General features: G+C 35.6%; 1 protein-coding gene across 1 annotated transcript in view; it reads right to left on the bottom strand.

The window, feature by feature from the left end:
- The window catches only part of LOC127870108 (uncharacterized), a 26,251-nt gene extending 20,432 nt beyond the window's left edge, over positions 1–5,819 (bottom strand). The window contains exon 1 of the mRNA XM_052412765.1: positions 5,466–5,819. Within this exon, the coding sequence (XP_052268725.1) occupies positions 5,466–5,803 (338 nt within the window). The 5' untranslated portion in view covers positions 5,804–5,819. The remainder of the gene's footprint in view (positions 1–5,465) is intronic.
- Positions 5,820–25,100: the final 19,281 nt, after the last annotated feature.

Raw genomic sequence — 25,100 nt, forward strand, 5'->3', positions numbered from 1 at the left:
CAAAACTTATTACGCTGTCCGTTTATAACGCTGTTGCGTGGCTTGGACCCCGTCATCCGCGTTATATTGGAGTTACAGTGTATTGTGGAACACAATTGGTCTACGGACCAATGGACAAACGGACTAAAGAACAGATGCAAAGCAAAATAACCCTGCTTCATAGAAAAGGGTCCTCTATTTCTAAATATAGTCTGAGTATAAATATTCTAGCCTGTGATAAGCCGCTTATGACATGCAACCCAGCGAGTTTTTTTCTTCTTTATTAAGTACCTGTAAAAAGTATACTTTCCCAATTGAAGAAAAACAACGAAATTCCAAATTGCTGTCAGAAAATTTCCAAAAAGAAAGGCAAATTCATTCAATTTTTTTCCAAAAGTGCATTTTCTGCAAGTTAACAAACAAGTACAAGAGGGCCATGATGGCCCTGTATCGCTCCACTGCTGAAAAAAGGCTGAAAATATTCTCGGCATGTGCAAATACTTAAATATAGGCCCTATTTAAGCACATGTACACTTTTGTGACACCCGGGGCAGGGTCAAATTTGACCCCAGGGATAAAATTTGAACAAATTTGGTAGAGGACTATTAGATGTCACTACATACCAAATTTGATAGCTCTAGGCCCGATGGTTGTGGACGAGAAGATTTGTAAAGTTTTCACAAAATAGATCCTATATAAGCATAATAAAATTATGTTTAATTTTGTGACCACCGGGGCAGGATCAAATTTGACCCAAGGGGCATAATTTGAACACATTTGGAAGAGGACATTTAGATGTCTCTACATACCAAACTTGATAGCCCTAGGCCCAATGGTTATGGAGGAGGAAATTTTCATCTTTGTGACCCCAGGGGCATAATTTGAACAAATTTTAAAGAGGTTCACCCCAGAAACATTCCTGAGCAATTTCATCAGAATTGGACGAGTAGTTTAGGAGAAGATGTTTAAAGGAAAAGTTAACGCACGGAAGTACGCAAGACGGACACTTAACCATGACATAAGCCACGCTGGCCATTGGCCAGTGGAGCTAATAAAATGAGCACTTACACTGAACATGTCAAGCCAAAATGAATGGAAATCAATATTGGAGTTTATTTTTACTTTTAATACCAAGCAATTAATAAAAACCTATAATTCACAATCGGAAGATTTAACTATGTGGTTTTGTGCCCTAATGTTTGCCAATTGATAAGATACAGGTACTTTTTTTTAGGGAATACAAGTCAGCTGCAAACCTGGTCTTCTATCTCCAAATATGTTTTGTTGTTATTTAACCTATTGTGATTATTTAGCTTTTGTTGTTGTCACATGATCTATTCATGGCAAAGAAAATATGCCATTATAAATTGTTATAAAGGAGGATCCAAGAGATTGGTCTAATAAATTGTTTATTTAAATGTGATATTGAAATTTCATACAGTAGCAAGCCTAGTGTCAATGATTGTTTTTAAATTGGGTTATATGAATAATATTTTGCAATTAACTTTATACTCTACATAAGAAAAATTACAACTTTTTAAAAATTTGTTAAAAATATATTTTACTTTTCTTCTCATTATTTGCAAAAAATGTTTAAATGGCAGCAAAGCAAGAGCATATCACTCTTCATTAGCTATTTTCACATTCAAAATGTTAATTTCCCAATTTTAATGAATTCAAAGACACGAGAGATGTTTATGATTATATTACAGACAATTTTTTTTACAGTTAAGTGTACTTAATAGTGAACACAGTGGACTGCACATTTTCAACAAATATACACAGACCAATGTCTTAAGTAACTAGAAATGGCGAGGGAGAGGCCGACGCATATCTCCATGCTGCATGTTTGACCCAGGGGCGCTCCAGGGTTGGTATTGGGGCCATGCATAGTTGAGATTGACCATATTGTCATAAGAGATCTTCATTATCAATTTTAAGTAACTCAGTGTAGAAATGAAGAAATTAATGCAAAATAACCTAAACAAAATGAGTGAAAATCTCTGACCCGGCCCCAGCCCAACCCACACAACTTTTGACCCAGGGGTCAGATCAGAATTCCCAACAGTGCACTGTTGCACATATGCTCATACCTACCATGTGTGTAAGTTTCAAGGTTCTAGTGCTAATAGTGTAGGAGGAGATAGTGGCCAGAAAGGACAGCGGAGATCACCACATAAGGGCCACTTTTTTTCCAAAAAGCGTGGGGATAAAAAAGTTTGCAAATAATATTCATATTCAACTAGAAATATATAAAGTTAACTTTTTTCTCAGCAACGAAACATGACAGGTATCACTAAAGATGCCATTTAACAAAACAATAAATTGTAACATGAAAAGTGTAGTAAAAAATTCCTGTAAAATAATGTATTTTCTTTTACTATCAATAATTATTTATTAAAAAAAGAAACCAAACATGCACTTGCTAATATTATGTTCTGGAACATAAACAAGAGGACCATGGGCCCTAGGGCACTTACCTGAGGCCCAAATGGACTAATATATTATGAAAAGGTGGATTCATGAATATTAAAAGTACTTTGTGAAACATAAATATTTAATTTCTTGGTATATTCTTATTTTCCGCTTTGGCCAAGATATCATTACAACAAATGTTTTGACCAAAAAGGACATTTTATAATGGTAACAAGATTTTTTTTCAAATATGATCTTAGCATGACCTAGTTTTTGGCCAGGCATGACCTATGTTCGAACTTGGCCTAGAAATTATCTAGACAACTTCTGACCAAGTTTGGTGAAGGTCCGATGAAAACTACTTGAATAAGAGAGCGGACACGAATAGCGTGACAGAAGGACAGACAGACAGACATACAGACTGACCGACCGATGGACAGTGCGAAAACTATATGCTGCTAGTTGGGGGCATAACAATTCTGCTATACAGAGATGGGTACTAAAGCCCGACGTGAAATGACTAGATATTTTGTGTTGAATGATTATCATTTGTTATTTTGTATTAGCTGGTATCTTATTGTATATGAGGTAATTATTATAAGTACAAATATATAAAATAAAAATAAGAAACTTACATGCTTTATTATGTCATAGAGTAAATTAACAAATCCTTATTTCTTTACAATATCTCATTATACGAAATCAATATCTATCTATTTTAATATTAACCTGAATTCTTTTCAAACAGTTACTACAGTTCAGCTAACAACGTAACCAGTTTTATCACTAAACCTATTACACGCATGATTGGTTCGCGGCGTTGGTCAAGTGGAAAGCGCAAGTAACCGCGCATTTGCCACTTGACCGCCAGAACATAAACAACTTATATATCTTTGATATATTGTTCTGCGTCATTATTACAGGTTAGTGATAAATCAATTTATAAACTTTAAACTTTGTATTGTTAATAATCTCTGTTTTAATTAAATGCAATGTAAGGTATTGATTGTATTTATTGCATTTATTGTATGTATTGTATTGACTGTATTTATTGTATTCATTGGATTACAATATTGCCATGTTTTTACAAATGCTATTACTGTTATTGTTGTATAATAATGGTGATTAATGTAGGCATTTGCCACTTGACCGCCAGAACATAAACAACTTGTATATCTTTGATATATTGTTCTGCGTCATTATTACAGCCCTTCACATGAACCCTTTACACAAATTTGCCGAGAGCTACGTCGACAATTATATATACCATCAAATGTGCATAAACAATTCAATAAAATATAATACATTTCTAAGTGGAGAAATAAAAACAAGTCAACATTTTGGAGCTTTATAACCTGCTATACATGCAAGTTTGGTTAGAGAGATGAGCCCAATACCAATAGGCTATTCACGTTCCAAGGAAATGCTGTATAATGCCCTGTTTACATAAAACGCACTTCAGGTTGTAAATTCTACCTGATACTGGAGTGGTGGTACGTAAATAAAAAAAAACTACAGAAAAAATAAACACGCATTAAACCACTGTCAAATTATTCATGCTTTGATAGCTGGAAAAAAGTTTCAAGATGATACCTCATGACTATTATTGAGTAATTTCACTTTGTTCATATGTACAGATGGATGTCCAGAGGAAGGGATTAACATACAGAGTAATGGCAAACCTATAACCTGTAAGATACTTTGTTACTATTATTGAGAAATTTCACTTTGTTCATATGTACAGATGGATGGTCAGAGGCAGGGATTAACATACAGAGTAATGGCAAACCTGTAACCTGCTTTTTATACTAATTCTCTTGGTCAATTATCCTGTCATCCCATTTTATATGAAAATACTTCTAGTTCAATTTGTATGAACTGTCACGGCTTTCATTATTTCCGTGGTAGTTAAACATGTTATATTAATGTGACTTTTTTTGTGCTAAGCCCTTTTTGATGTTTAAAATGTTGAACCATATACCTAATGTATCCATAGGAGTGGAAGGGTTGCTGTTCAACAAATGGCCTAGGTTTTTATACCTGAGCAGAGTTACTTTTAATTTTTATTTTAAATAATTTGTGTGTTATTAATTGAATGAAATACAGGATTTGTAAAAATTAAATCTAAACAACAAAAGCTATACTGAGATGGGTACTAATGAGTATATGAATAAAAATAACTTGTCCATTTGTGCTGAAAAATGCTTTAAAATTGAGAATAAAAGTGTTGTAAGTATTATATTCGCTAATGTTTAACGTACACAGCTCCATGGAAGATAAACAAAATGTTGAGATCTACAAAAATCATTTTTTTGGAAAACTCTTCATTCGGAATTTTTAGGTGTTATTTGGGAAAACATACTTTTTTTGCAAGTATCTTCAGTTACTTTCCGAGACATTGCAGGATCTACTTCAGCGGACATACAGACTGATGGACAAAAAGAGGGACATACATACATAAAGATAGGTAGGGTAAACCTATAGTCCTCGTAAGTAAAACTTGTAGCGAAATAAACATGTACATTTATAAGACACTGTTTAAAGTTCGAAACATCAAGGTTTTAAGTTCAGTTGAGCTAATTGCAATTTAAATTTCAATTCATGTTGTTTTTGTAATATCCTGAAGAATTGTTTATATAATTGCCCTTAGATAGCAAAATATTGTCAAATCCATTCATAGGCACAAAATTGTTCTTATTGACTGGTTCACAATGATAACACAAATAAAGGATATTTGTTTGCTTTGGTAAATCATACATTTTCATTCATGAGCAATCAGAAAATTAATATTTTCCAATTGGCCCATGAGCCACAAGTAGACATTTTTTATTCTTTTTTCTTATTCTTATGATCACAAGTCATCCAAATGTAAAGTGTTTAACGGGATCATAATGACAACAAATGAACGTAAAGCACATCATTGCACAGAAAAATGTTAAGGTTATTAATACTTCTTGCTTTTTTCACTGTTTAAAATGATGAGTTTCAACATTTCATTTAAAAATATTTTCCTATTGTTGTAATCATATTATAATGATAACTAAACAACTGAAGAGTGACAATATTATTACCTGTGTTGATCAGATACACACTGAGGGCAGCACAGCTGTTCGTGCAGGTTGCAGAATTGGTCAATTTTATGTTCCTTATGAACATCACAAGTTTGTAGAAAATCCACCACCTTTTTTGAAACTGGCCATTTATCTATATCAACCCTTCCAATAGAATTATGTTTTGCGAACAATTTACCATGCAGATGAATACAGTTTCCACAATAAAATCTTTCACACTGTTTACAATAGAAGTCAGCACTGGTCTCAACAGTATTCTGGTCTTCACAGGCATTACAAATATAGTCCTTCACTTCATTAGAACTGCACTCAACTGAAGACTGAGAACTTGTTGCCATTTTGTAGATTAACTAGTTTTAAAAAAAGTCACTTTCTGACACTATAATTACAAACAAATCTGCATCAGTATAAAAACATATGATACATACATATATATTATATACTATTTATATTAGATCAACAATTACCACTTATAACATGACTCAGAAAATATTATTTGAACTTGTCCAACGTATAATTCTAAAATCTCTTTGCTGCACAGTTTTGTGGGACTAGTGACCAGCCTCACTACGTCATGATGTAAACTGTCACGTGAGAACATGTACAGTGTTAGTTTACTTTAAACCTACTGGAATGAAATTGTAAGAAGTGCATTCAATAAAATGCTAATTTAAACTGACTTAAAGCACAGAATACATATAGTACAAATGACTGCCCAGGTTAACAAGAATGTTACATTTCATTTAAAACTAATTTCAGATGGGCTATGTTATGACATTTGAACTTAAATTGTGGCTTTGGCATGGGCCTTATAAAGAATACCTTTTAAACAATACAATATAGTCACTACTTATAAAGAATGTAAAATTATGCCTATGCTAGCCAAACTTATTTAAAGGGACCTTTTCATGTTTCGTTTAATTTACTAAATTAAAAAAAATGTTTCAGTTTCACAAATTTTGTTGTAGTTATGATATGTGTGAGGAAACAGTAATACTGAACATTTACTGTGCTCTAAAATATCCATGAAATGCATCTTTGACGATTTAAAAACGTGAACATTATAAAGCGTTGCAACGCAAAACAATTGAATAATTTGTGGAGGTCTGCTGCTGTCGTTATATTTTGTGAAACTACAAGGACTGCTCATATAAAGTTTGGAATAAATCAATCTTTATATATAGTATGAGCACGGATGGCAGAGTGGTCTAAGCGATATACTTTTACTCCAGGGGTCAGTGATTCGAGCCGATTTGAGAAGTACTTTTTTCTTTCGATAATATTTTTTACTAGAGCTTTTTAGATCAAATGTTTACATTTATCAATATAAAGCATTTAATGACAAATATCAATGCTGTACATGCACAAATCTTTGAAAAGGTCCCTCTTAAGGACAAAGTTTTATGGATTGGTTTCTTATATTTTACATATGATCTTGAACAGTGAACCTTGGACCTAGGGGCCTGGTTCTTGCACTTAATACTCTTCCAAACCATGTTTGTAACTTCTACCAAATAATTAGAAAATCTATCTTATTGCAGTGGACAAAGTGTTTTCTTTATGTCTCCTTCAGAGTTCATATGATAACAAGAAATATGTTTGTCAGAAACACTATGTACCCTTCTGCGCCGCTTTGAAGCTATATATTTGGCATTTGACCTTGAAGGATGACCTTGATCTTTCACCACTCACAATGTGCAGCTCTATGAGATACACATGCATGCCAAATTTCAAGTTGCTATCTTCAATATTGCAAAAAGTTATGGCAAATGTTAAAGTTTGACGCAAACACACAAACAAACACACAAACAAACCAACAGACAGGGTAAAAGCAATATGTCACCCACTTTAATGGTGGGGGACATACAAAGTTTGTACAAATAACACCAACAAACCTCTTTTTAGATTAGTTGAAAGTATAGCAAGTAGGATTACACTTGTTTTATTTAAACCATGAAGAAAAAATTAAAACAAGGGCTGTTTGTAAAACATGCATGCCCCCAATATGGGCTGTCAGTTGTAGTGGCAGCCATTGTGTGAATACGTTTTTTGTCACTGTGACCTTGACCTTTGACCTAATGTAAGTTATCATCCGGAAACCATTGTACTATTTCGAGTCACTGTGACCTTGACCTTTGACCTAGTGACCTGAAAATCAATAGGGGTCATCTGCCAGTATTATCAAGGGGGAGTGAGAGGGGGGTATAATGTGGGGTGGGGTAATTTATAAGATGTTTAAAAAAAAAAATAAGGGGGGGGTGTGGGGGGTAGGGGGGATGGGGGTGAGAGGGGGTAATAATGTGGGGTGGGGTTATTTATAAGAGGTTTAAAAAAACAAATTGGGGGGGTGGGGGTGGGGGGGGTAGGGAGGAGTGAGAGGGTGGTATAATGTGGGGTGTTGTAATTTATTAGATGTTTAAAAAAAATTGGGGGGGGGGGGTGGGGGGGGTAGGGGGATGAGAGGGGGGTATAATGTGGGGTGTGATAATTTATAAAGTGTTAAAAAACAAGGGCTGTTTGTAAAACATGCATGCCCCCCCCATATGGGCTCTCCATTGTAGTGACAGCCATTGTGTGAGTATGCTTTTGTCACTGTGACCTTGACCTTTGACCTAGTGACCTGAAAATTAATAGGGGTCATCTGCGAGTCATGATCAATCTACCTATCAAGTTTCATGATCCTAGGAATAAGCGTTCTTTAGTTATCATCCGGAAACCATTTTACTATTACTGGTCACCGTGAACTTGACCTTTGACCTAGTGACCTCAAAATCGATAGGGGTCATCTGCGAATCATGATCAATGTACCTATAAAGTTTCATGATCATAGGCATAAGCGTTCTTGAGTTATAATCCGGAAACCATTTTATTATTTCGGGTCACCATGACCTTGACCTTGGACCTAGTGACCTAAAAATCAATAGGGGTCCCATCTGCGAGTCATGATCAATGTATTTATGAAGTTTCATGATCGTAGCCATAAGCGTTCTTGAGTTATCATCCGGAAACCATTTTACTATTTCAGGTCACCGTGACCTTGACCTTTGATATAGTGACCTGAAAATCAATAGGGGTCAACTGCGAGTCATGATCAATCTACCTATCAAGTTTCATGATTCTAGGCATAAGCGTTCTTGAGTTATCATCCGGAAACCATTTTACTATTTCGGGTTACCATGACCTTGACCTTTGACCTAGTGACCTGACAATCAATAGAGGTCATCTGCCAGCCATTGTCAATCTACCTACAAAGTTTCATGATCCTAGGCATAAGCGTTCTTGAGTTATCATCCGGAAACCATTTTACTATTTCGGGTCACTGTGACCTTGACCTTTGACCTAGTGACCTGACAATCAATAGGGGTCATCTGCAAATCATGATCAATGTACCTATGAAGTTTCATGATCCTAGGCCCAAGCGTTCTTGAGTTATCATACGGAAACCACCTGGTGGACGGACCGACCGACAGACTAACGGACCGACAGACCAACATGTGCAAAGCAATATACCCCCTCTTCTTCCAAGGGGGGCATAAAAATTGAAGGGGGGGGGGTGGAGGGTGGGGGTTGAGAGGTGGGTAATAATGTGGTGGTGGGGAAATTTATTAGATGTTTATAAAAAATGGGGGTGGTGGCGGGGGGTGGGGGGGTAGGAGGGGAGTGAGAGGGAGGTATAATGTGGGGTTTTGGTAATTTATTTGATGTTTAAAAAAAAAAATTGGGGGGGGGGGGTGGGGGGTGGGGGGAGTAGTAGGGGGGGGATGGGGGGGTAGGGGGGGTGAGAGGGGGTATAATGTGGGGTGGGGGTAATTTATAAGATGTTTAAAAAAACAAATTGGGGGGGGGTATGGGAGTGGTGTGGGGGTGAGAGGGGGGGTAATAATGTGGGGTGGGGTAATTTATTAGATGTTTAAAAAAATGGCAGGGCGGGGGGGGGGTAGGAGGGGTGAGGGGGGGGTAGGGGGGGGGAGTGAGAGGGGGGTATAATGTGGGGTGGTGGTAATTTATTAGATGTTTAAAAAAATGGGGTGGGGGGGGGGTGGGGGGGTAGGGGGGAGTGAGAGGGGGGTTATAATGTGGGGTGGGGTTATTTATTAGATGTTTAAAAAAATGGGGGGGTGGGGGTGGGGGGTTAGGGGGGGTGGGGGAAAGGTGGGTGGGGGGGGGTAGGGGGGTAGGGGGGTGAGAGGGGGTTCAATGTGGGGTGGGGTAATTTATTACATGATGTTTAAAAAAATTGGGGGGGGGGGTGATATCCTCTATTCATTAAACATGAAATTTTAACTTATAGCATTTGTTTCCCCTGTATATAAGAAAGATGTAATAGTGTATTACCTCCCCTGTCCTGCTTATATTTATATTAATCAACAAAATTAAACATTAACACAATATTTAATATACAACATATACAAAAAATCATATTCTGATAATATTTTTACTGATCCACTTTATTTTACTCAAAGGATGATGTTTCATTGGACTGATAATTATAGATATGGATTACAGACCAGTTGCTTCAGTTATATTGTTCAGAGTTCGCCTGTTGGGCGCGTATGCATTCTTGAGTTATCATCGAAAAACCTATTTTCCTATTTCGGGTCACCGTGACCTTGACTTTTGACCTAGTGAATTCAAAATCAATAGGGGTCATCTGCGAGTCATGATCAATGTACCTATGAAGTTTCATGATCCTAGGCCCAAGCGTTCTTAAGTTATCATCTGACAACCACCTGGTGGACGGACCGACAGACCAACCGACAGACCAACATGAGCAAAGCAATATACCCCCTCTTCTTCGAAGGGGGGCATAATTATATGATGTCATCAACACATGCATATGCCGTCGGACTATTGGATTATTATACGGCAACAAACACAATATTCTGATTAAAAATTTGCTTTACAAAAAAAATAAGTATTTATATCACATAAACATTATAAAAATACACAATATAATAATTAATCAATAGATCTATACAAATAAATATCAGAGAAAGATTGAACTCATTAATTAATAAGTCATACAGACAGCTATGTTGATTAACATTTCGATGTTAATGCGTTGTAACCCTGGGAGCTCACTTTGGTGTAAACCAGATTTTGACCCAAACTAAGGTATACACACTGCCGTGCGTTTGATATGTTAAAATACTATATACACAGTGCCGTGCGTTTGATATGTTAGGTTACTATATACACACTGCCGTGCTTTTGATATGTTAGGTTACTATATACACACTGCCAAGCGTTTGATATGTTAGTTTACTATATACAAACTGCCGTGCGTTTGATATGTTAGGTTACTATATACACACTGCCGTGTGTTTGATGTGTTAGGTTAATATAAACTCACTGCATTGCGTTTGATATGTTAGGTTACACATCAGTACACATATGTTAGGTTACTATATACACACTGCCGTATGTTTGATTTGTTAGGTTACTATATACACACTACCATGCGTTTGATATGCTTTTGTTTTGATATGTAGTTATAGCGATAATAGAAGTGGTTTCAAGTGGTACCCAATCTTATCTTCATACAGTTCAAACGACTTGGTCGTAACGCATGCAAAAAAATGAAAGCAACCGTTGTAACAGCTATGTACAGAACTATTCACAAACGGAATCAACAAAATGTACCTCTCCAAATAGGGCTCTTATAATGCCCCTCCATCCAAAGATTAGTTTATGAGGTCAACATGAAGTTACAGTTCTTTTGAGACGAGAAACAAAGTAGTCTATAATGTGATAAAGCTGAAACACTTTTTTGTTCTGAACATCAAGAAATAAACTCTGTGCCTTATTAAACCCCCGTTATGTGGCTGGCTAATAATTATCTTATTCTGGGGGGAGCCCTTCAGATTCCCCTTCATTGATGGTTGATAGTGACTGGGTTTGTTAACATAACAATGTTGGCTCTTGTTCTGAAAATTCTGGAAAAGATATGTAGTTTAGTCTTATTCTTAATTTATTTAACTTCATTTTTATCAGGAAACATAAACATATTAAATCTTAGCCCTTGCATTTGTAAAGGGAGATGTATTAAATGTTTTTGCTATTTATTTCAATACTACGCTTTAGTGACCTTCATATGCAGAGAAGCATATTGCTTTTAATAATTTTGAACACTCATTGACCTCTCATAAAAAAAACTTGACTTTTATTGATGGACATTGTTGTTTGGTTTTACACTCTGTATTAATCTTATTTCTGTCATTTTAAAATCCATCCATGCTTCAATAACAAGGTTATGATCCAGACAATACCCTGACTTCAACCTTTCAAAGGGCATTTCTTTATGTGCAAGTCGCTCTGTCTAACAACACTGGAAAATCATGCAATCTAATTTGAGAATATACATGTATTACGGCTGCATAAGCTGTTGCTGCAAACAAAGTGATGTGTAGATTAAATGCATTTGACCTTTGACCTTGAACTTTGGTCTTGGACATAGGGACATAGGGACCTGTTATTTGCAAGTCACACAGATATTTTTAGATACATTCATGCTTGATAAAAAATAACGAACACTTATCCAACAATCCACGGGCCCATTCATAATATTCTAACCAGTGCATGCATGCTGCTAAATTACACTTTCATTTTGCTTAATGACAATTGTAGTTTACTTCATGACAACACCATGTTGATATACTGTGAAACCATTTATTTTCGACAGCACAAAATTTCGTCATTTTTATAAAAATGACGATTTCGTCAGCACTTAAATTCGTAGATTTCTGATTTTGAATTTTTAAAAAATGCGTCAGTCACTATCCGATTTGTGTGTAATACATATTCGCGATCAATCGCAGTTGCGAAAAATCGTGGTACGAATGCGGGAACACACTTGAGAATCACTGCAGGAGGTGGGGCCTGTTTGTCACATGCCAATTAACTAGTCTTTTGTTATCAAGGGACAGTAATGGACCCTCTTAATGTATGCAATTCACACGTTCATTGTTATGATTAGCGGACAAGTGGGATCGAATAACCGTTAACGAGTGTTTGTAACAACGAAGCCAATTGCCAATTAGTCTTAAAGCTGGACTGATTAAAAAAATTTGTCCATGTTGTAATGATGAAACAATGTTGTTTCCTGTTTTTTTGCTCTCTAAATGAAATGAAGTATTTTTTTGAAAGCAAATCAAACTAGTCACTTTTGTTTATTTTCTTGGGTATGTGTTCTAGTTGGTATGATTTTTATTAAAATGCTGTTAATACCGTTTTAAAACTGTTTGTGTTATACGAAAGAGGTTCCAGTTTGTTAAGTGTTTTTTTTTCAAATAAAATGCTTTTTTATTCTGATATAAACATTAAAATTATAAACTCTATGTGTGTGTTTGTTCTTAAAAAGTAAACTACCGGCATATAAATCAATAATGTCAATAATTTAAAAATAAATAAATTGATACATATAAAATAGTTATATGTTTGGTTAAACGCAAACAATCAAACAACAAACAGCAATTAAAATATTCTTTATTAATTTGTGATAAATAGGCATGTTGATCACACATCGTCATCTTTTAATTTGGTTTATTGTCTTTCATCGGCATTCGCTGCGTGAGGGCTAATATGCAACACCCCTGATAAACACAATGCACCTAATGGGTAATAAAGTTATAAACAATTAGTGCTAATTCATTACCATTCTACATAAACGAAGTCAACGCATTCGATACAGCTGTACTGCACACGCGTTTTAAAGAATTGTAAAGTGTCAGTTAAGTACCTTGTGTAATCTACATCCCTTTGTGTCAAAACCGGATTAATCTTGATTACGAAACAGCAGTGAATGTGTGCATGGATTATGTTGGAATTTAATGCCTCATGTCTACAGTAAAGTTTTAAAATATTGTTCAACTTAGTGTTTGTTTTTGTTCAAACATAGAGCATGATTGTTCATTAGGATCTTAAATTCGCCGATCGGTCAACTGACGAAATTTATGAAAATTAATGCCTGACGATTAATAATGGTTTCACAGTATTACAATTGGCAATACCCGCGATTACATGCATGTTGCTAAATGACAATTGCATTTTGCTTTGTTTTATTTGTTTTAAAATAACTGCGTCTTCCTTGCGTGTTTATGCTTTTTTTATCAGTTATAGTGTTACATTACTTGCATACTTTGTTTTAATGTTTACTCTATGTATGCAAATCATGTATTCGTGCGAGTAAATGACAAATGAATCATTTCTGTTAAAAAGTCCATGTGCCTATCTTCTTGTTGCTGAACTATCGTCATTTTAATACTAAGTTATGCGTGAAAATGCATATTTATTGTAAGTTTTACTAAGCGAAATGACTAAGCACAAGGCAGCAGCTATCATGAAGTAAGCCGAATGCCAACTGCACTAAGACGAACACATTAGTAATACTGAATTCATATAAGAGACGAGGAAGTTTTCTATTAGATTTCAGTAAAAATGTTAATTTTATGCACGGTATTGTTACATAATTATATCTATTCTTAAAGGTCAAGTATTATTGTTTATTATGTAAATTGCATACTATTTTATTCTCCATTTCGAGCCCTAGACTTTCATTTGGCTTTCGAGCAATGCCGGTTTGAAGTAAATTGGCGTGATCTCTGATTATAAACTGGTTTTCATTTACGTTCCAAACGTCGTGTTGAGCGAGTATTATCCGGATGCAGTGTTTTGCGGGGCAACACGAATTACCTAAATCTACCCAAATCTTCCCAAATCTACCCAAATCTACATAAATCTTTGTAAAAATTATTATTTTGCATCATATTTGTGTGATGGGAACTATTGTTTTGTTTTATGCTTCATCTTTACTCGACACCATATGTAATTTTTCTCACAAAAATTACTTTAATAAATATAGGTTACACACCACTAACATAATGATATTCCCAAATTTACACAAAACAGGTGAAGTCTACACTGTGTATTAGCAACCTGCTGTGGTGATCCCAATCGTATCAGCTCAATACACAGGCACCTCAGGCTACTGCCTTAAAAACCCATTGAATACAATAATATGAACTGATTAACCTTTTAATTCGTTTTATTTACCATATATTATTTTATATATGCGTTCTATGCTAAATAATACAGGTAAAATTATTAGATACATTTAAAAAAATAATAAGCACGTTGTCACATATAAATAAGATACATTAAAGACACCCTTACAGAAATGAAAACTTAGCCGAAATGGGTATCCTGGAGGTAGCGAAAGTCAGCCAGTAGCGGCTAGGTTGCGGCTGAATAGCCAAAACCTATAGACGGTACTGGCTACCAGAGCCGCAAGCGGCTACTGTAGCCAAAAGGTAGCCAGAAACAGAACACGGTGAACTATTTCCATTAAAGTCTCTATAACGTTCAAAATCAACGAAAATTTCGTGAAGATTGTGTAAAATAAAGTTAACACCTTAATAATCAGTGTTCCTTATAGCAATAGCCAAAATTTCAACGCTATGTGTGGTATGATTACATAGATGTTTGTAGATACAAAATGCTCGTTTTTATTTATTTGTGGCCACAATTAATTCCCGCGAATATATCTATTCATACGACACACTAACACCATTTTAGTGTCCATGTGTCATATGAATAGATATGCAAAACAATAATAAAACGAGCATTTTGTATCTACAAACATCTATTTTACCAGACCACATCTGACATTGAAATTTCGGCAATTGCCATAAGGAACACTGATTTTTAATTGTTAAGGTTTATTGTACGAACAATTGTACAAAATTTTCGTTGATTTTGAATAGCAACGTTACTTTAATTTGACAAATTTTAAGCCGCTAGCGGTAACTGTAGCCAGAAAAGTAGCCGAAAACTAAACTTTGGTACATTAACCTGTATTAAATGAACAAACTGTCAGCCGCTAGCGGAAACTGTAGACGGAAGAACGAACGAACAAACAGACGAACAGAAGAAGGGACGAACGAACGGACGGACGAAAGAAGAGACAAACGAACAAAGGCATCATGAACTCCACGGCACAATACAGTCAAGAAACTCGGTCAGCGGAAACGTCCTTCTGCAGAACGAACAACCAAAAGCAAGTTTAAATAGTGTTCAAGACGAACAAATTGACGGACGGACGAACGAATTGACTGACGGACGAACGGACGAACTAAATAAGGGACGAACTGGCGCACGGACAAACGAAGGAACGACCGAAGGTACAGATGGACATATGCATATGCTGACTGCACAGACAAATATGGGACGACACCTTACGCACATTAATTAAACCCCGTTTTCCAAAAGCGCATATGCCAAGAGTATTATTCAAGATTAGCCGACTCAGGCAACACAGGTTAATCTGGGACGCCCTAACTGGATGTTCGCTTCTTTTAAAGGAACAGCGCTATAAAAGCGGAAAATGTTGCGCCGGACTAGCTTGTGCAGTCCTAGAGTGTCAAACCAGACGAGCCGGCGCATTCCGCACAGGCTTATAGGGGCCGAATCATTACAGGATTTTGCTTAGAAAATACTTACTTTAAAGGAAAAATACCATAAAGGCGGAAAGTGTTGTGCCGGATTATCCAATGCGCACTTCAGAGCATTGTCTCTGATGACACTTTAAGAACGTGAATCCAGAATAAGGCTCACTTTAACGCTTGTGAGAAATGGGGCGTGTCGATAGATTTTCCTAGGGTTTAATATAAAAAGAATAGATACAATCAAATAACGAGTTTCGTTTTTTTTTCGGTTTCAAAAATCTTTCCTGGAAAACCGTAAATATTTTAAATGCGGTCAAGTAGCATATTTTTGAAACCGCATCCTAAAAAAATATTTTCGCACATAAATTCCCAGGCGTTAAACCTGCCAATACAATATTAAACTAACAAAATAGAGTTGAACCAAAGGTACACCAGTTATAGTTTATATTAACATGTGTATTTAGTATCCCTTTATTGGCCATATAACTCATTCAGCTTGACACTCATGTATAGGCTTATTATTGACTATACTTGTAATGCCTGCTGTAACCACTTTTGGTAATAGTTTTAATACACTGAGTCATATGAATGACATGTTGCCTTTTCAATTTTTAAGTAATTATTATAATTTATGTTTATTACTTTAATAATATATATAATATTATTGTGCATTACAAATGTAATTAATGCGTGTATTAAGTATCGTTTAAAGTACCTATCGAATTTCATTTATTCTAATCAAAAATATAGTCTAGGCGGAAAAGGTCGTCCCTATTTAGCATATGCTAATCTAGGACTACACTCTACGCACAAGCATTAAGCATTGTTTTCCCAAGCTCATATACAAATACGAATGTTGCGTGTGATGGGAAAGATATGGGCAGAACGCCATAAACCAGAACGCTGGTGTGACGGGAAGGCGAAAAACAGTATTATTACCAAAAAAGTAATTGGCGTCCTTCCTACGACAAGAAATTTCCAGAAACACAATCTAAGGTCACCGTAAGGACGCCAGTCCGGTGTGACGGGGCTAACATAGTAACAAAGTAATACAAAACAAAAAACGTCTCAAGCCATTTGTTTCACAAAGTCATGTCGAGCCTCGTGGTTCCGGTGTTATTTATTTATTAGCGAAAAGGTCTTTAAAACTACTAAATTAGTACATCGAAATATATGTGAGTTAGGGGGTAGGTAATTATAGTGTAAATAGCAGACATGTAACATGAATACACAATTTGAGGTAGTTAGTGAACGAGAACAATACTTATCCGGAACAAATATTACTAAAGATTGATGACACGAAACAATTAAGTGTCATTATTACACAAAGAAATCGACTTCAACCCTTTATTTGCGTCCTCATTCCGCAGCCAGAAAAAAGATATCAAAGGGTGAGGCATCGTCTTATTTTTTTCGACGAAAAATGCCTAATGTTTCCTTATCAATTTCTTGAAACATGTTCGAGATTCTCAACAAAACAGTCGATATGCGTCATGAAAGTAAAAACATCAACTTTAAATTGCTAATGGTAATTAGTGTCGCCACATTAGGCATGTTGCAGACGGCTATGTTTTTACCCACTCACCGCTTTTTAGTAAATGAGGCTATTGGAAGACGGTATTTAGACATAATGAGTATTCATTGTATTTAAAGGAGGCATTTATTTACGGAGGATTCCAGAGATAGTCGATATATCACGATTGATACCGGAGATTTTGATTTTTATGTTAAGAGTGATCTCCCGGCAATAGTAATTTATGCTGCAATTGCGCTGGATTTATGTTTTTGAATACTGGTTCTCCTTTTCGTAACGTGAACTATTTATAATGGCGGTGTATGCAAAACCGAAAACTAATCCTAAATCAGAGACGCACTAGCAATCGACTTAAGAAGAAATATAGATCCACAAAGACATTAACAGCTTGTTAAATTCAGTAGCAACATAGCCAAATGCACATAGTAAAACAAACAATGCCGTTAGAATTAGCATTCATACAAAAAGTCCAAAGGGTTAACTGCAGTTGTCAATAACACACACGCAGTAAAGATATATATGAAGTAAATATCAACTTATCAATATGACACAAGTATATGAAGTGCTTGTACAGCGAATGTAACTAGGCGAAATGCAACTACCATGTTACAGAATGCACATGGCAGTTGTTAAAATAAGAATGTCATTTAACATCATGCATGCACTGGCGAAAATCCTCTTCCATAAGAGCAGCCTGATACTATGCCCTGTTTCCAAACGCCATATACAAATCTTTATCCTTAACTGACCACATTTCAGCTGCTTTATGAAACAAATGGTGTAGGTCTGAATATTGATAACATTTATCAGTAGCTCTTGTTATTTGATTGAACCACAGATGTGCAAATTATTTACTATGCTTATCCCTTTCCCCGATAGATGCGTATAATCCCGAGTCTATCGATTCCCCGATACATGCGTTTATTACCGTCTCTATCGATTACCACATACATGCGAATTTGGCCGTGTCTATCCATTACCCGATAATCCCGTATATTCCCAATGTCCATTTTCAAATGCAAATTCTGATTGATATTAACGACAAAAGTGCTCAAGAAAACTCATAAACACAAACATCCGACATTTTTCTAAAGTGTCAAATAAATTTTGGCATATGTTTCTATTTAAAGATTTGATGAAATAGGTGTCCAATCGGGACAATGGTATTCAAATTAGCGTAAATAACATAATGTGGTGTGCGCGCATCATGTACAGTTATTGTTCTGTTACAAATTGTAGCCAGAAATAAATACATGTATATGCCCATGATATTTTCGTGTCAGGTCTTTGTTTGGACAAAAAGAGCGCGAAAATAGGCGTGGGTGTATTTATTTATAACAAAAACTGCGTAGCGCAGACAGCAACGTAAAAGCTTCGTAGTGAATTTCCATTTAAGTATTGGGGCATCTCGCAAATGATTTTGACATTTTCCTGAATAAAATAAAAGTAATAAACGCTGTATCATTTTCATATGTTAGTTCCTTCAATATTGCAACAATTATTGTACTGTATCTGATTGCACGCAAAGTGCCGTGTACAGTTCATGAATATTATTTTACAACGACCAATTAACAGCGTCATCTATATTTAGATTTTATGCAATATGTACAAGTTATTTTCTGGAAATTGGGAGAAAGTAAAAGTGATTTTCGAAAATAGACCAACGTTTTTTTCCATTTAATTTGTCATAATTATTAATATTTTATGTTGTCTGTGTATGTTTGTTTGGTTCTTATTTATCTTATGAAAATTAATATCGTAATGATAAATGTTTAAAGCAAGTCCCGTTTCCGAGATCATTTACGAGAATTACTTCAATATATTTACTGACATATAAAATCATGGTTTTGACAGACGACACGTGCTAATCTAAAGTTGGTGTTTTTGTAATACACAGGATATTGGATTATCGCTGCTTGATTGAGCAATAAAACAAAGACGCAGTCGGCGGTTTTCAGTAGGCCTTTTGTACTGACCAACATAATAATTAATAATGCATGTGCTTATCTAACATTTATGGATAAAACACACGGGATACTAGACACTTTGGGCTTGTTTGGGCCATAAAATGCAATCCCGGTGGCTTTTTTCAGTAGTACATGTGTCCAGAAACTAACGAGTTCGGGTAATAAAGCACAGAGATTATGATCTGAAAACTGCATGGAGTCTGAAATAAAAACAAAATGCCGACAAATCAAAAGATTAATCTCTTAATGTTACAATTCAATATTTTAAGGTGGGGTTCTCACTGCATTTCTTGTTGCATTCGCATACACTTGTATTACTTGTTATAACTTATATCCTCGTATTATTTATTAGAATACAGACTTAAAATTTATATGGTTGGAATGAGAATTTATTGCTCTACAATATTTACATTGACACAAATGATGTGAAATGCAAGAAACTAAGTGAAAATTAAGCCTAAACAAGACAGGTGTAACAGTTGAGAATGTTTCCATTATTTTTCCAATAACCCTATTGAGATGGTGTAGTCAGGCTTATCAGCTGTATATGGAGTCACTGTTATCAGAACAGCAGGACTGGTATTGGCCTGGAGTAGCAGATCAGATAAGAGGTCTATCAGGGAAAGGGTTATAACTGCTAAATGCATGTCTTTGAATAATATAGCAATATGCAGGAGAATGCTGCACCTTTTATAACAGCTAAAATGCTGCTATAATTTGGACCAAACATAATGTTAAAGCCAGTTCAATAAGAAAAAGAGAAAATTCACTCTTATATTGAGATATCACATATATTGACATATGATGCTCACAAATTTGTATGCAGGTATATACAAGTACTTCTTGGCATGAAGGGGGGGGGGGAGGAAACACTGCACAGCCATGAAGCATGTGGCTTGAATATTTTAGTCAACTTAAATTACTTTGCATAGCATTTTGTGGAGATTGATTCACACAGTGCTTTTTCACCGTTTTGGGAATGGGCACGGTTCCTTTGGATTGGGAAAATTAGCGGCATTTAGACTAAAGTTGGGAAAATAGTGTTGATGTTGTTTTGCTATAAAATGCTTGAACATTGAGGATACAAGTGTGTCCATTATTATATTTACCTGCATGTTGATTAAATTGAAATCTAAAAAATAAAAAAAAATAATTTGAAACCTTTGATTATACGTTTTTCCATGTTGAATAAGTCAGATTACAGGACTCGATTTTAAAAACACTGACACATTCACTCGGAATCTTTCCAAAACAACCACAGTTGTTGATTTGATAAACTTTGTTCATGGATCAGTGCAAATCCTTGATATACAGTATAATAAATAAGTGTAGGGTAATAATTAAAAGGTAGTAATATGTGCAATTCTCCTCATTGATATCTACACACCCATAACGTTTCATATTCAAATCTTATAGCCTATATGAGATATAGCCTTAACAAGAGCTGTGTTTGTGAAACACAATGCCCCTATTGCGCGGCTTTGAAGCCATATATTTGACATTTGACCTTAAAGGATGACGTTGACCTTTCACAACACAAAATGTGCAGCTCCGTGAGATACACGTGCATGCCTAATATCAAGTTGCCATCATCAAAATCGCAAAAGTTATGGCCAAGATTAAAGTTTTAGGATAGACACACACACATACAATGACCAGCAGACATATACTATTATAGACAGACGCGTACATTGACAGACGGACAGACAGGTCAAAAACAATATATCCCCGATCATTCGATCAGCGGCATAAACAGTTTCTTTGATTGGCATTTTTGTTTGAAGATCACCAAATTTTAGGGGATTATTTCTATATAAGTCTTTCAGTTAAAGATCCATGTTACAATAGCACATGTCAAAACAGAGGAGAGTGCACTGGTTCCGCAGCAAAGATAAGTATTTTTACGGATGGGTGGCTGGGACAATGCTGTGAGATAGGTATGCATTTGCAGAAACAAGTATTGCTTTTAATGGAATTAACCGCTTGATATATTTTACTCAGATTGTTGTTAATTAATTTAAATGAGCCCCGCTATGTGAAAAGTGGGTTTAATGCATGTGCGTAAAGTGTCGTTCCAGATTAGCCTGTGCAGTCCCCAGAGGCTAATCAGGGACGAAACTTTCCGCCTAAACTAGATTTTTGCAAAGAAGATGCTCTCTGTAAACGAAACATATCATAACATGACAAGTTTCATCTCTAATTAGCCTGTGCAGACTGCAAAGGCTTATCAGGGTTACACTTTACGCACATGCATTAAAACCCCTTTTCGCAGAGAATGGCTCATTTAAGTAAATGTGAATAGTTTTATATTGAGTAAATTATTTATAAGTGAATTATTAAATAAAGCTATCGCAGATTAATGTGAAAATATGTATGACAAACAATATCAAGTTGCTATCTTCAATATTGCAAAAGTTATGACCAATATTATAGTTTTGGGATGACAGAGTGACATAATGACAGAGTGACAGAATGACAGACAGACAGGTCATTAACAATATACCCCGATCATTCGATCCGGGGACATAACAACAACAAAGGGCAATAACTCTTAAAAAAGTGCAGGGTTATGGTTCTTGTGCATTGCACATCTTCCCATTAATTTCTACACAACCATGACGTTTCATGTTTAAATCTTGTAGCATATCTGAGATATAGTCCTGAAAAGTTATATCCCAAAACAACAAACACTTTTCACTATCAATAGACCATCTGTCTATAATCTTCCGTGTTAAGAAGAACACTCACTGTTCTCAAGCACTGGTTTAAGTGTGTGGTTATGATTTGGTATTAAAAACTTCCTTGTGCAGTATTTAGAGGTTGAATATTAAATTACAAGAATGTAATTTGACCATACAAATTGTTCAATTAAAACTTCCAATAGCATTTGCATCGTCTGTGCTCTAAACTTCGAAATGGTGTTGTTAAGTCTGAGAAAACATCACACACTTAATAATGTAGTACAGTGACCCCGCGTTTATCCAGACACGTCTGTTCTGGTAGAAATTTTCTAATAAACAAATCTTCCGGATTATCGAACCAGTGCCGTTTCGAGAGTTAAATATTTACCTTATGACATAAACCTTATGTTTATGTACATTTACATACTTATTTCGCATCAAAAATGATATTTTCTTGTTACGCAGACATTTAATTTGTTGAAAACAATAATTGAAGTAGAGCTTTGTCACAGATGTGACGTATTCCCCCACGTGCCGCATTGACACAGACTATTTTGCATGTTGTCTTCACAAAACAAGAGAAACTAATTTATGGTGATTTTTAAGAATTATTATGCCATTATCATTTATAGCCATTTTGACCTTTGAACTCTTGAATTTTTTCACATGACACACAGTCCAATGACTGTGAACAAAATTAATGTACAGAGTCATTTTAAAATCTCACAATGAATGACATTATATAGTTATGGCACAGACAAGCTCATTTATGGCCATTTGTTACCTTTGAACTAAAAGTATGACCTACACCTTGGATATATCGACGTAATTCGTTCGCTTGACACACCGTCCAATGATGGTGAACAAAAGAGCCAAATGATTTTAAAAACTCACAATAAACGACATAGTTATGGACCCAACAAGCTCATTTATGGCTATTTTTTACCTTTGAACTCAAAGTGTGACCTTGACCTTGGAGATATCAACGTAATTCTTTCGCGCGACACACCATACAATAATGGTGATAAAATGTGCCAAATGATTTTAAATTCTCAAAATGAACAACATAGTTATAGCAAGGACAAGCTCATTTATTGCCATATTTGACCTTTGAACTTTAAGTGTGACCTTGACCTTGGAGATATCGACGTAATTCTTTGGCGCAACACACCGTCCAATGATGGTGAACAAATGTGTCAAATGATTTTAAAATCTCACAATGAATGACATAAGAGTTATGGCCCGGACAAGCATTTGACCTTTTAACTCCAAGTGTGACCTTGACCTTTGAGATATCAACATACTTTTTTCACACGCCACAAGTACCAAGTCATTTTAAAATCTAACGATAAATAACATAGTTATGGTCCGGACAAACTTTCAGTTTAAAACACACTAAGTGACCCCGTGACCTAGTTTTTTATCTGGCATGACCCATATTCAAACTTGACCTTCACATCATCTAGATACAACTTCTGACCAAGTTTGGTGAAGATCAGATGAAATTTCAGGACAGACCGACAGACCGACCGACAGACGGACAGACCGACAAAGTGACTCCTATATAGCCCCCATTACCAACGGTAATTGGCGTATAATAAAATGTTTGTAAAACAATATATACTAAAACATGTAACCGAAATTGTACATGTACACACATCAAGGGTGTTGAAGGCAAATGACAATAAAATATAAAACTGCGAAATGATTAAAATAGCGACACGTAATGTTCGATGCGTTTTAAACGGATTGCTTAAATAATCCTAGCAAAACTTTTCACGCAAGATGACGGTCCGATTGTAATCAGCGTCTTAATTGGTCGCGTGTTCAGCTCATTAAAGACCTTTAAGAACATCATTGTATCATTTAAGATGCATTGTGTAATGCCAACATCAATCTACGTTTTAAGTCGGAGTCGATTCATGTTTAGTCACGCCTATTAGCTTTAGCGCCTAAACACAATTTTATTTCACGCCTCGGTGGGCGCGCTTTTGTTTAAACGATGGGATAGCAAATAAGCCTAAAACGACAATACTTCCTGCCTCGGTGATTGCGCTTTTGTTTATATGGTGGGTGGGCGATTAAGTCCCCATGTTGGGAAGCATCCCTATTAACGAGACATAATTACAGCTAAATACACAGATCGGTGTTGCGAAGTCCCAAGATTCCGGACTTAACGGGGCAAAATACTGCATAATAAATCCGTTCCCCTTGACTTTCGTCCAGATCGCGAGATGGCCGGACTATCGAGATCCGGATAAACGCGGGGTCACTGCATTTATATTAATGCAAATTTTTATGTGGAAAGTGAAAGTAAAAGCACAACAATGATAATATTTAACAAAATAGATTCATTAAATTGATTCTACAATACTCTTAATTAAGCTTTCTCACAGTCCTAATCATATAAGAAAAACAAGAATATAAGTTAAACTTATCAATGCTCCCCAATTATGCGCTAAGTTAATATATGGGTTTATTTTAAGAATGAGTTCCAGAAAAAGGCAATATATGTGCCAATCAATGAGCCAGAACAATTAGTTACATCTGCATTGAGAAAAATTGTAAAGGAAAAACCTGACAAGATGCACAAGTCCACCCTAACAGGACACTGTGATCAGTTTCACCATATAGGGATCATGATATATATAAGTTTCTGAGATATTTGTGTAGAGTATTTAAGAAAACATTAATATGCACAAATTATACATATCAGAATTATAAACAAGACCTTTTTAGATGACAGCGCACTCGACTATTCGAGTGCTTGACAGTTTAATGTAAGCCATCATTGAGAAATTGTTTATATTAAATAATTTATAATGGTAGATCTTTCAAAAATAAAAATAGGAAAATCTTTTTTTTTTGGGGGGGGGGGGTAGGGGGGTTGAGAGGGGGTATAATGTGGGGTGTGGTCATTTATTAGACGATCTTTCAAAAATTTAAAAAGAAAAAAAAAAAAATTTGGCAGGGGGGGGGGGGGTAGGGGGGTTCAGAAGGGGGTATAATGT

This window comes from Dreissena polymorpha, chromosome 2 (assembly GCF_020536995.1).
Source record: "Dreissena polymorpha isolate Duluth1 chromosome 2, UMN_Dpol_1.0, whole genome shotgun sequence".
In the NCBI taxonomy this organism is placed as follows: Eukaryota; Metazoa; Mollusca; class Bivalvia; order Myida; family Dreissenidae; genus Dreissena; species Dreissena polymorpha.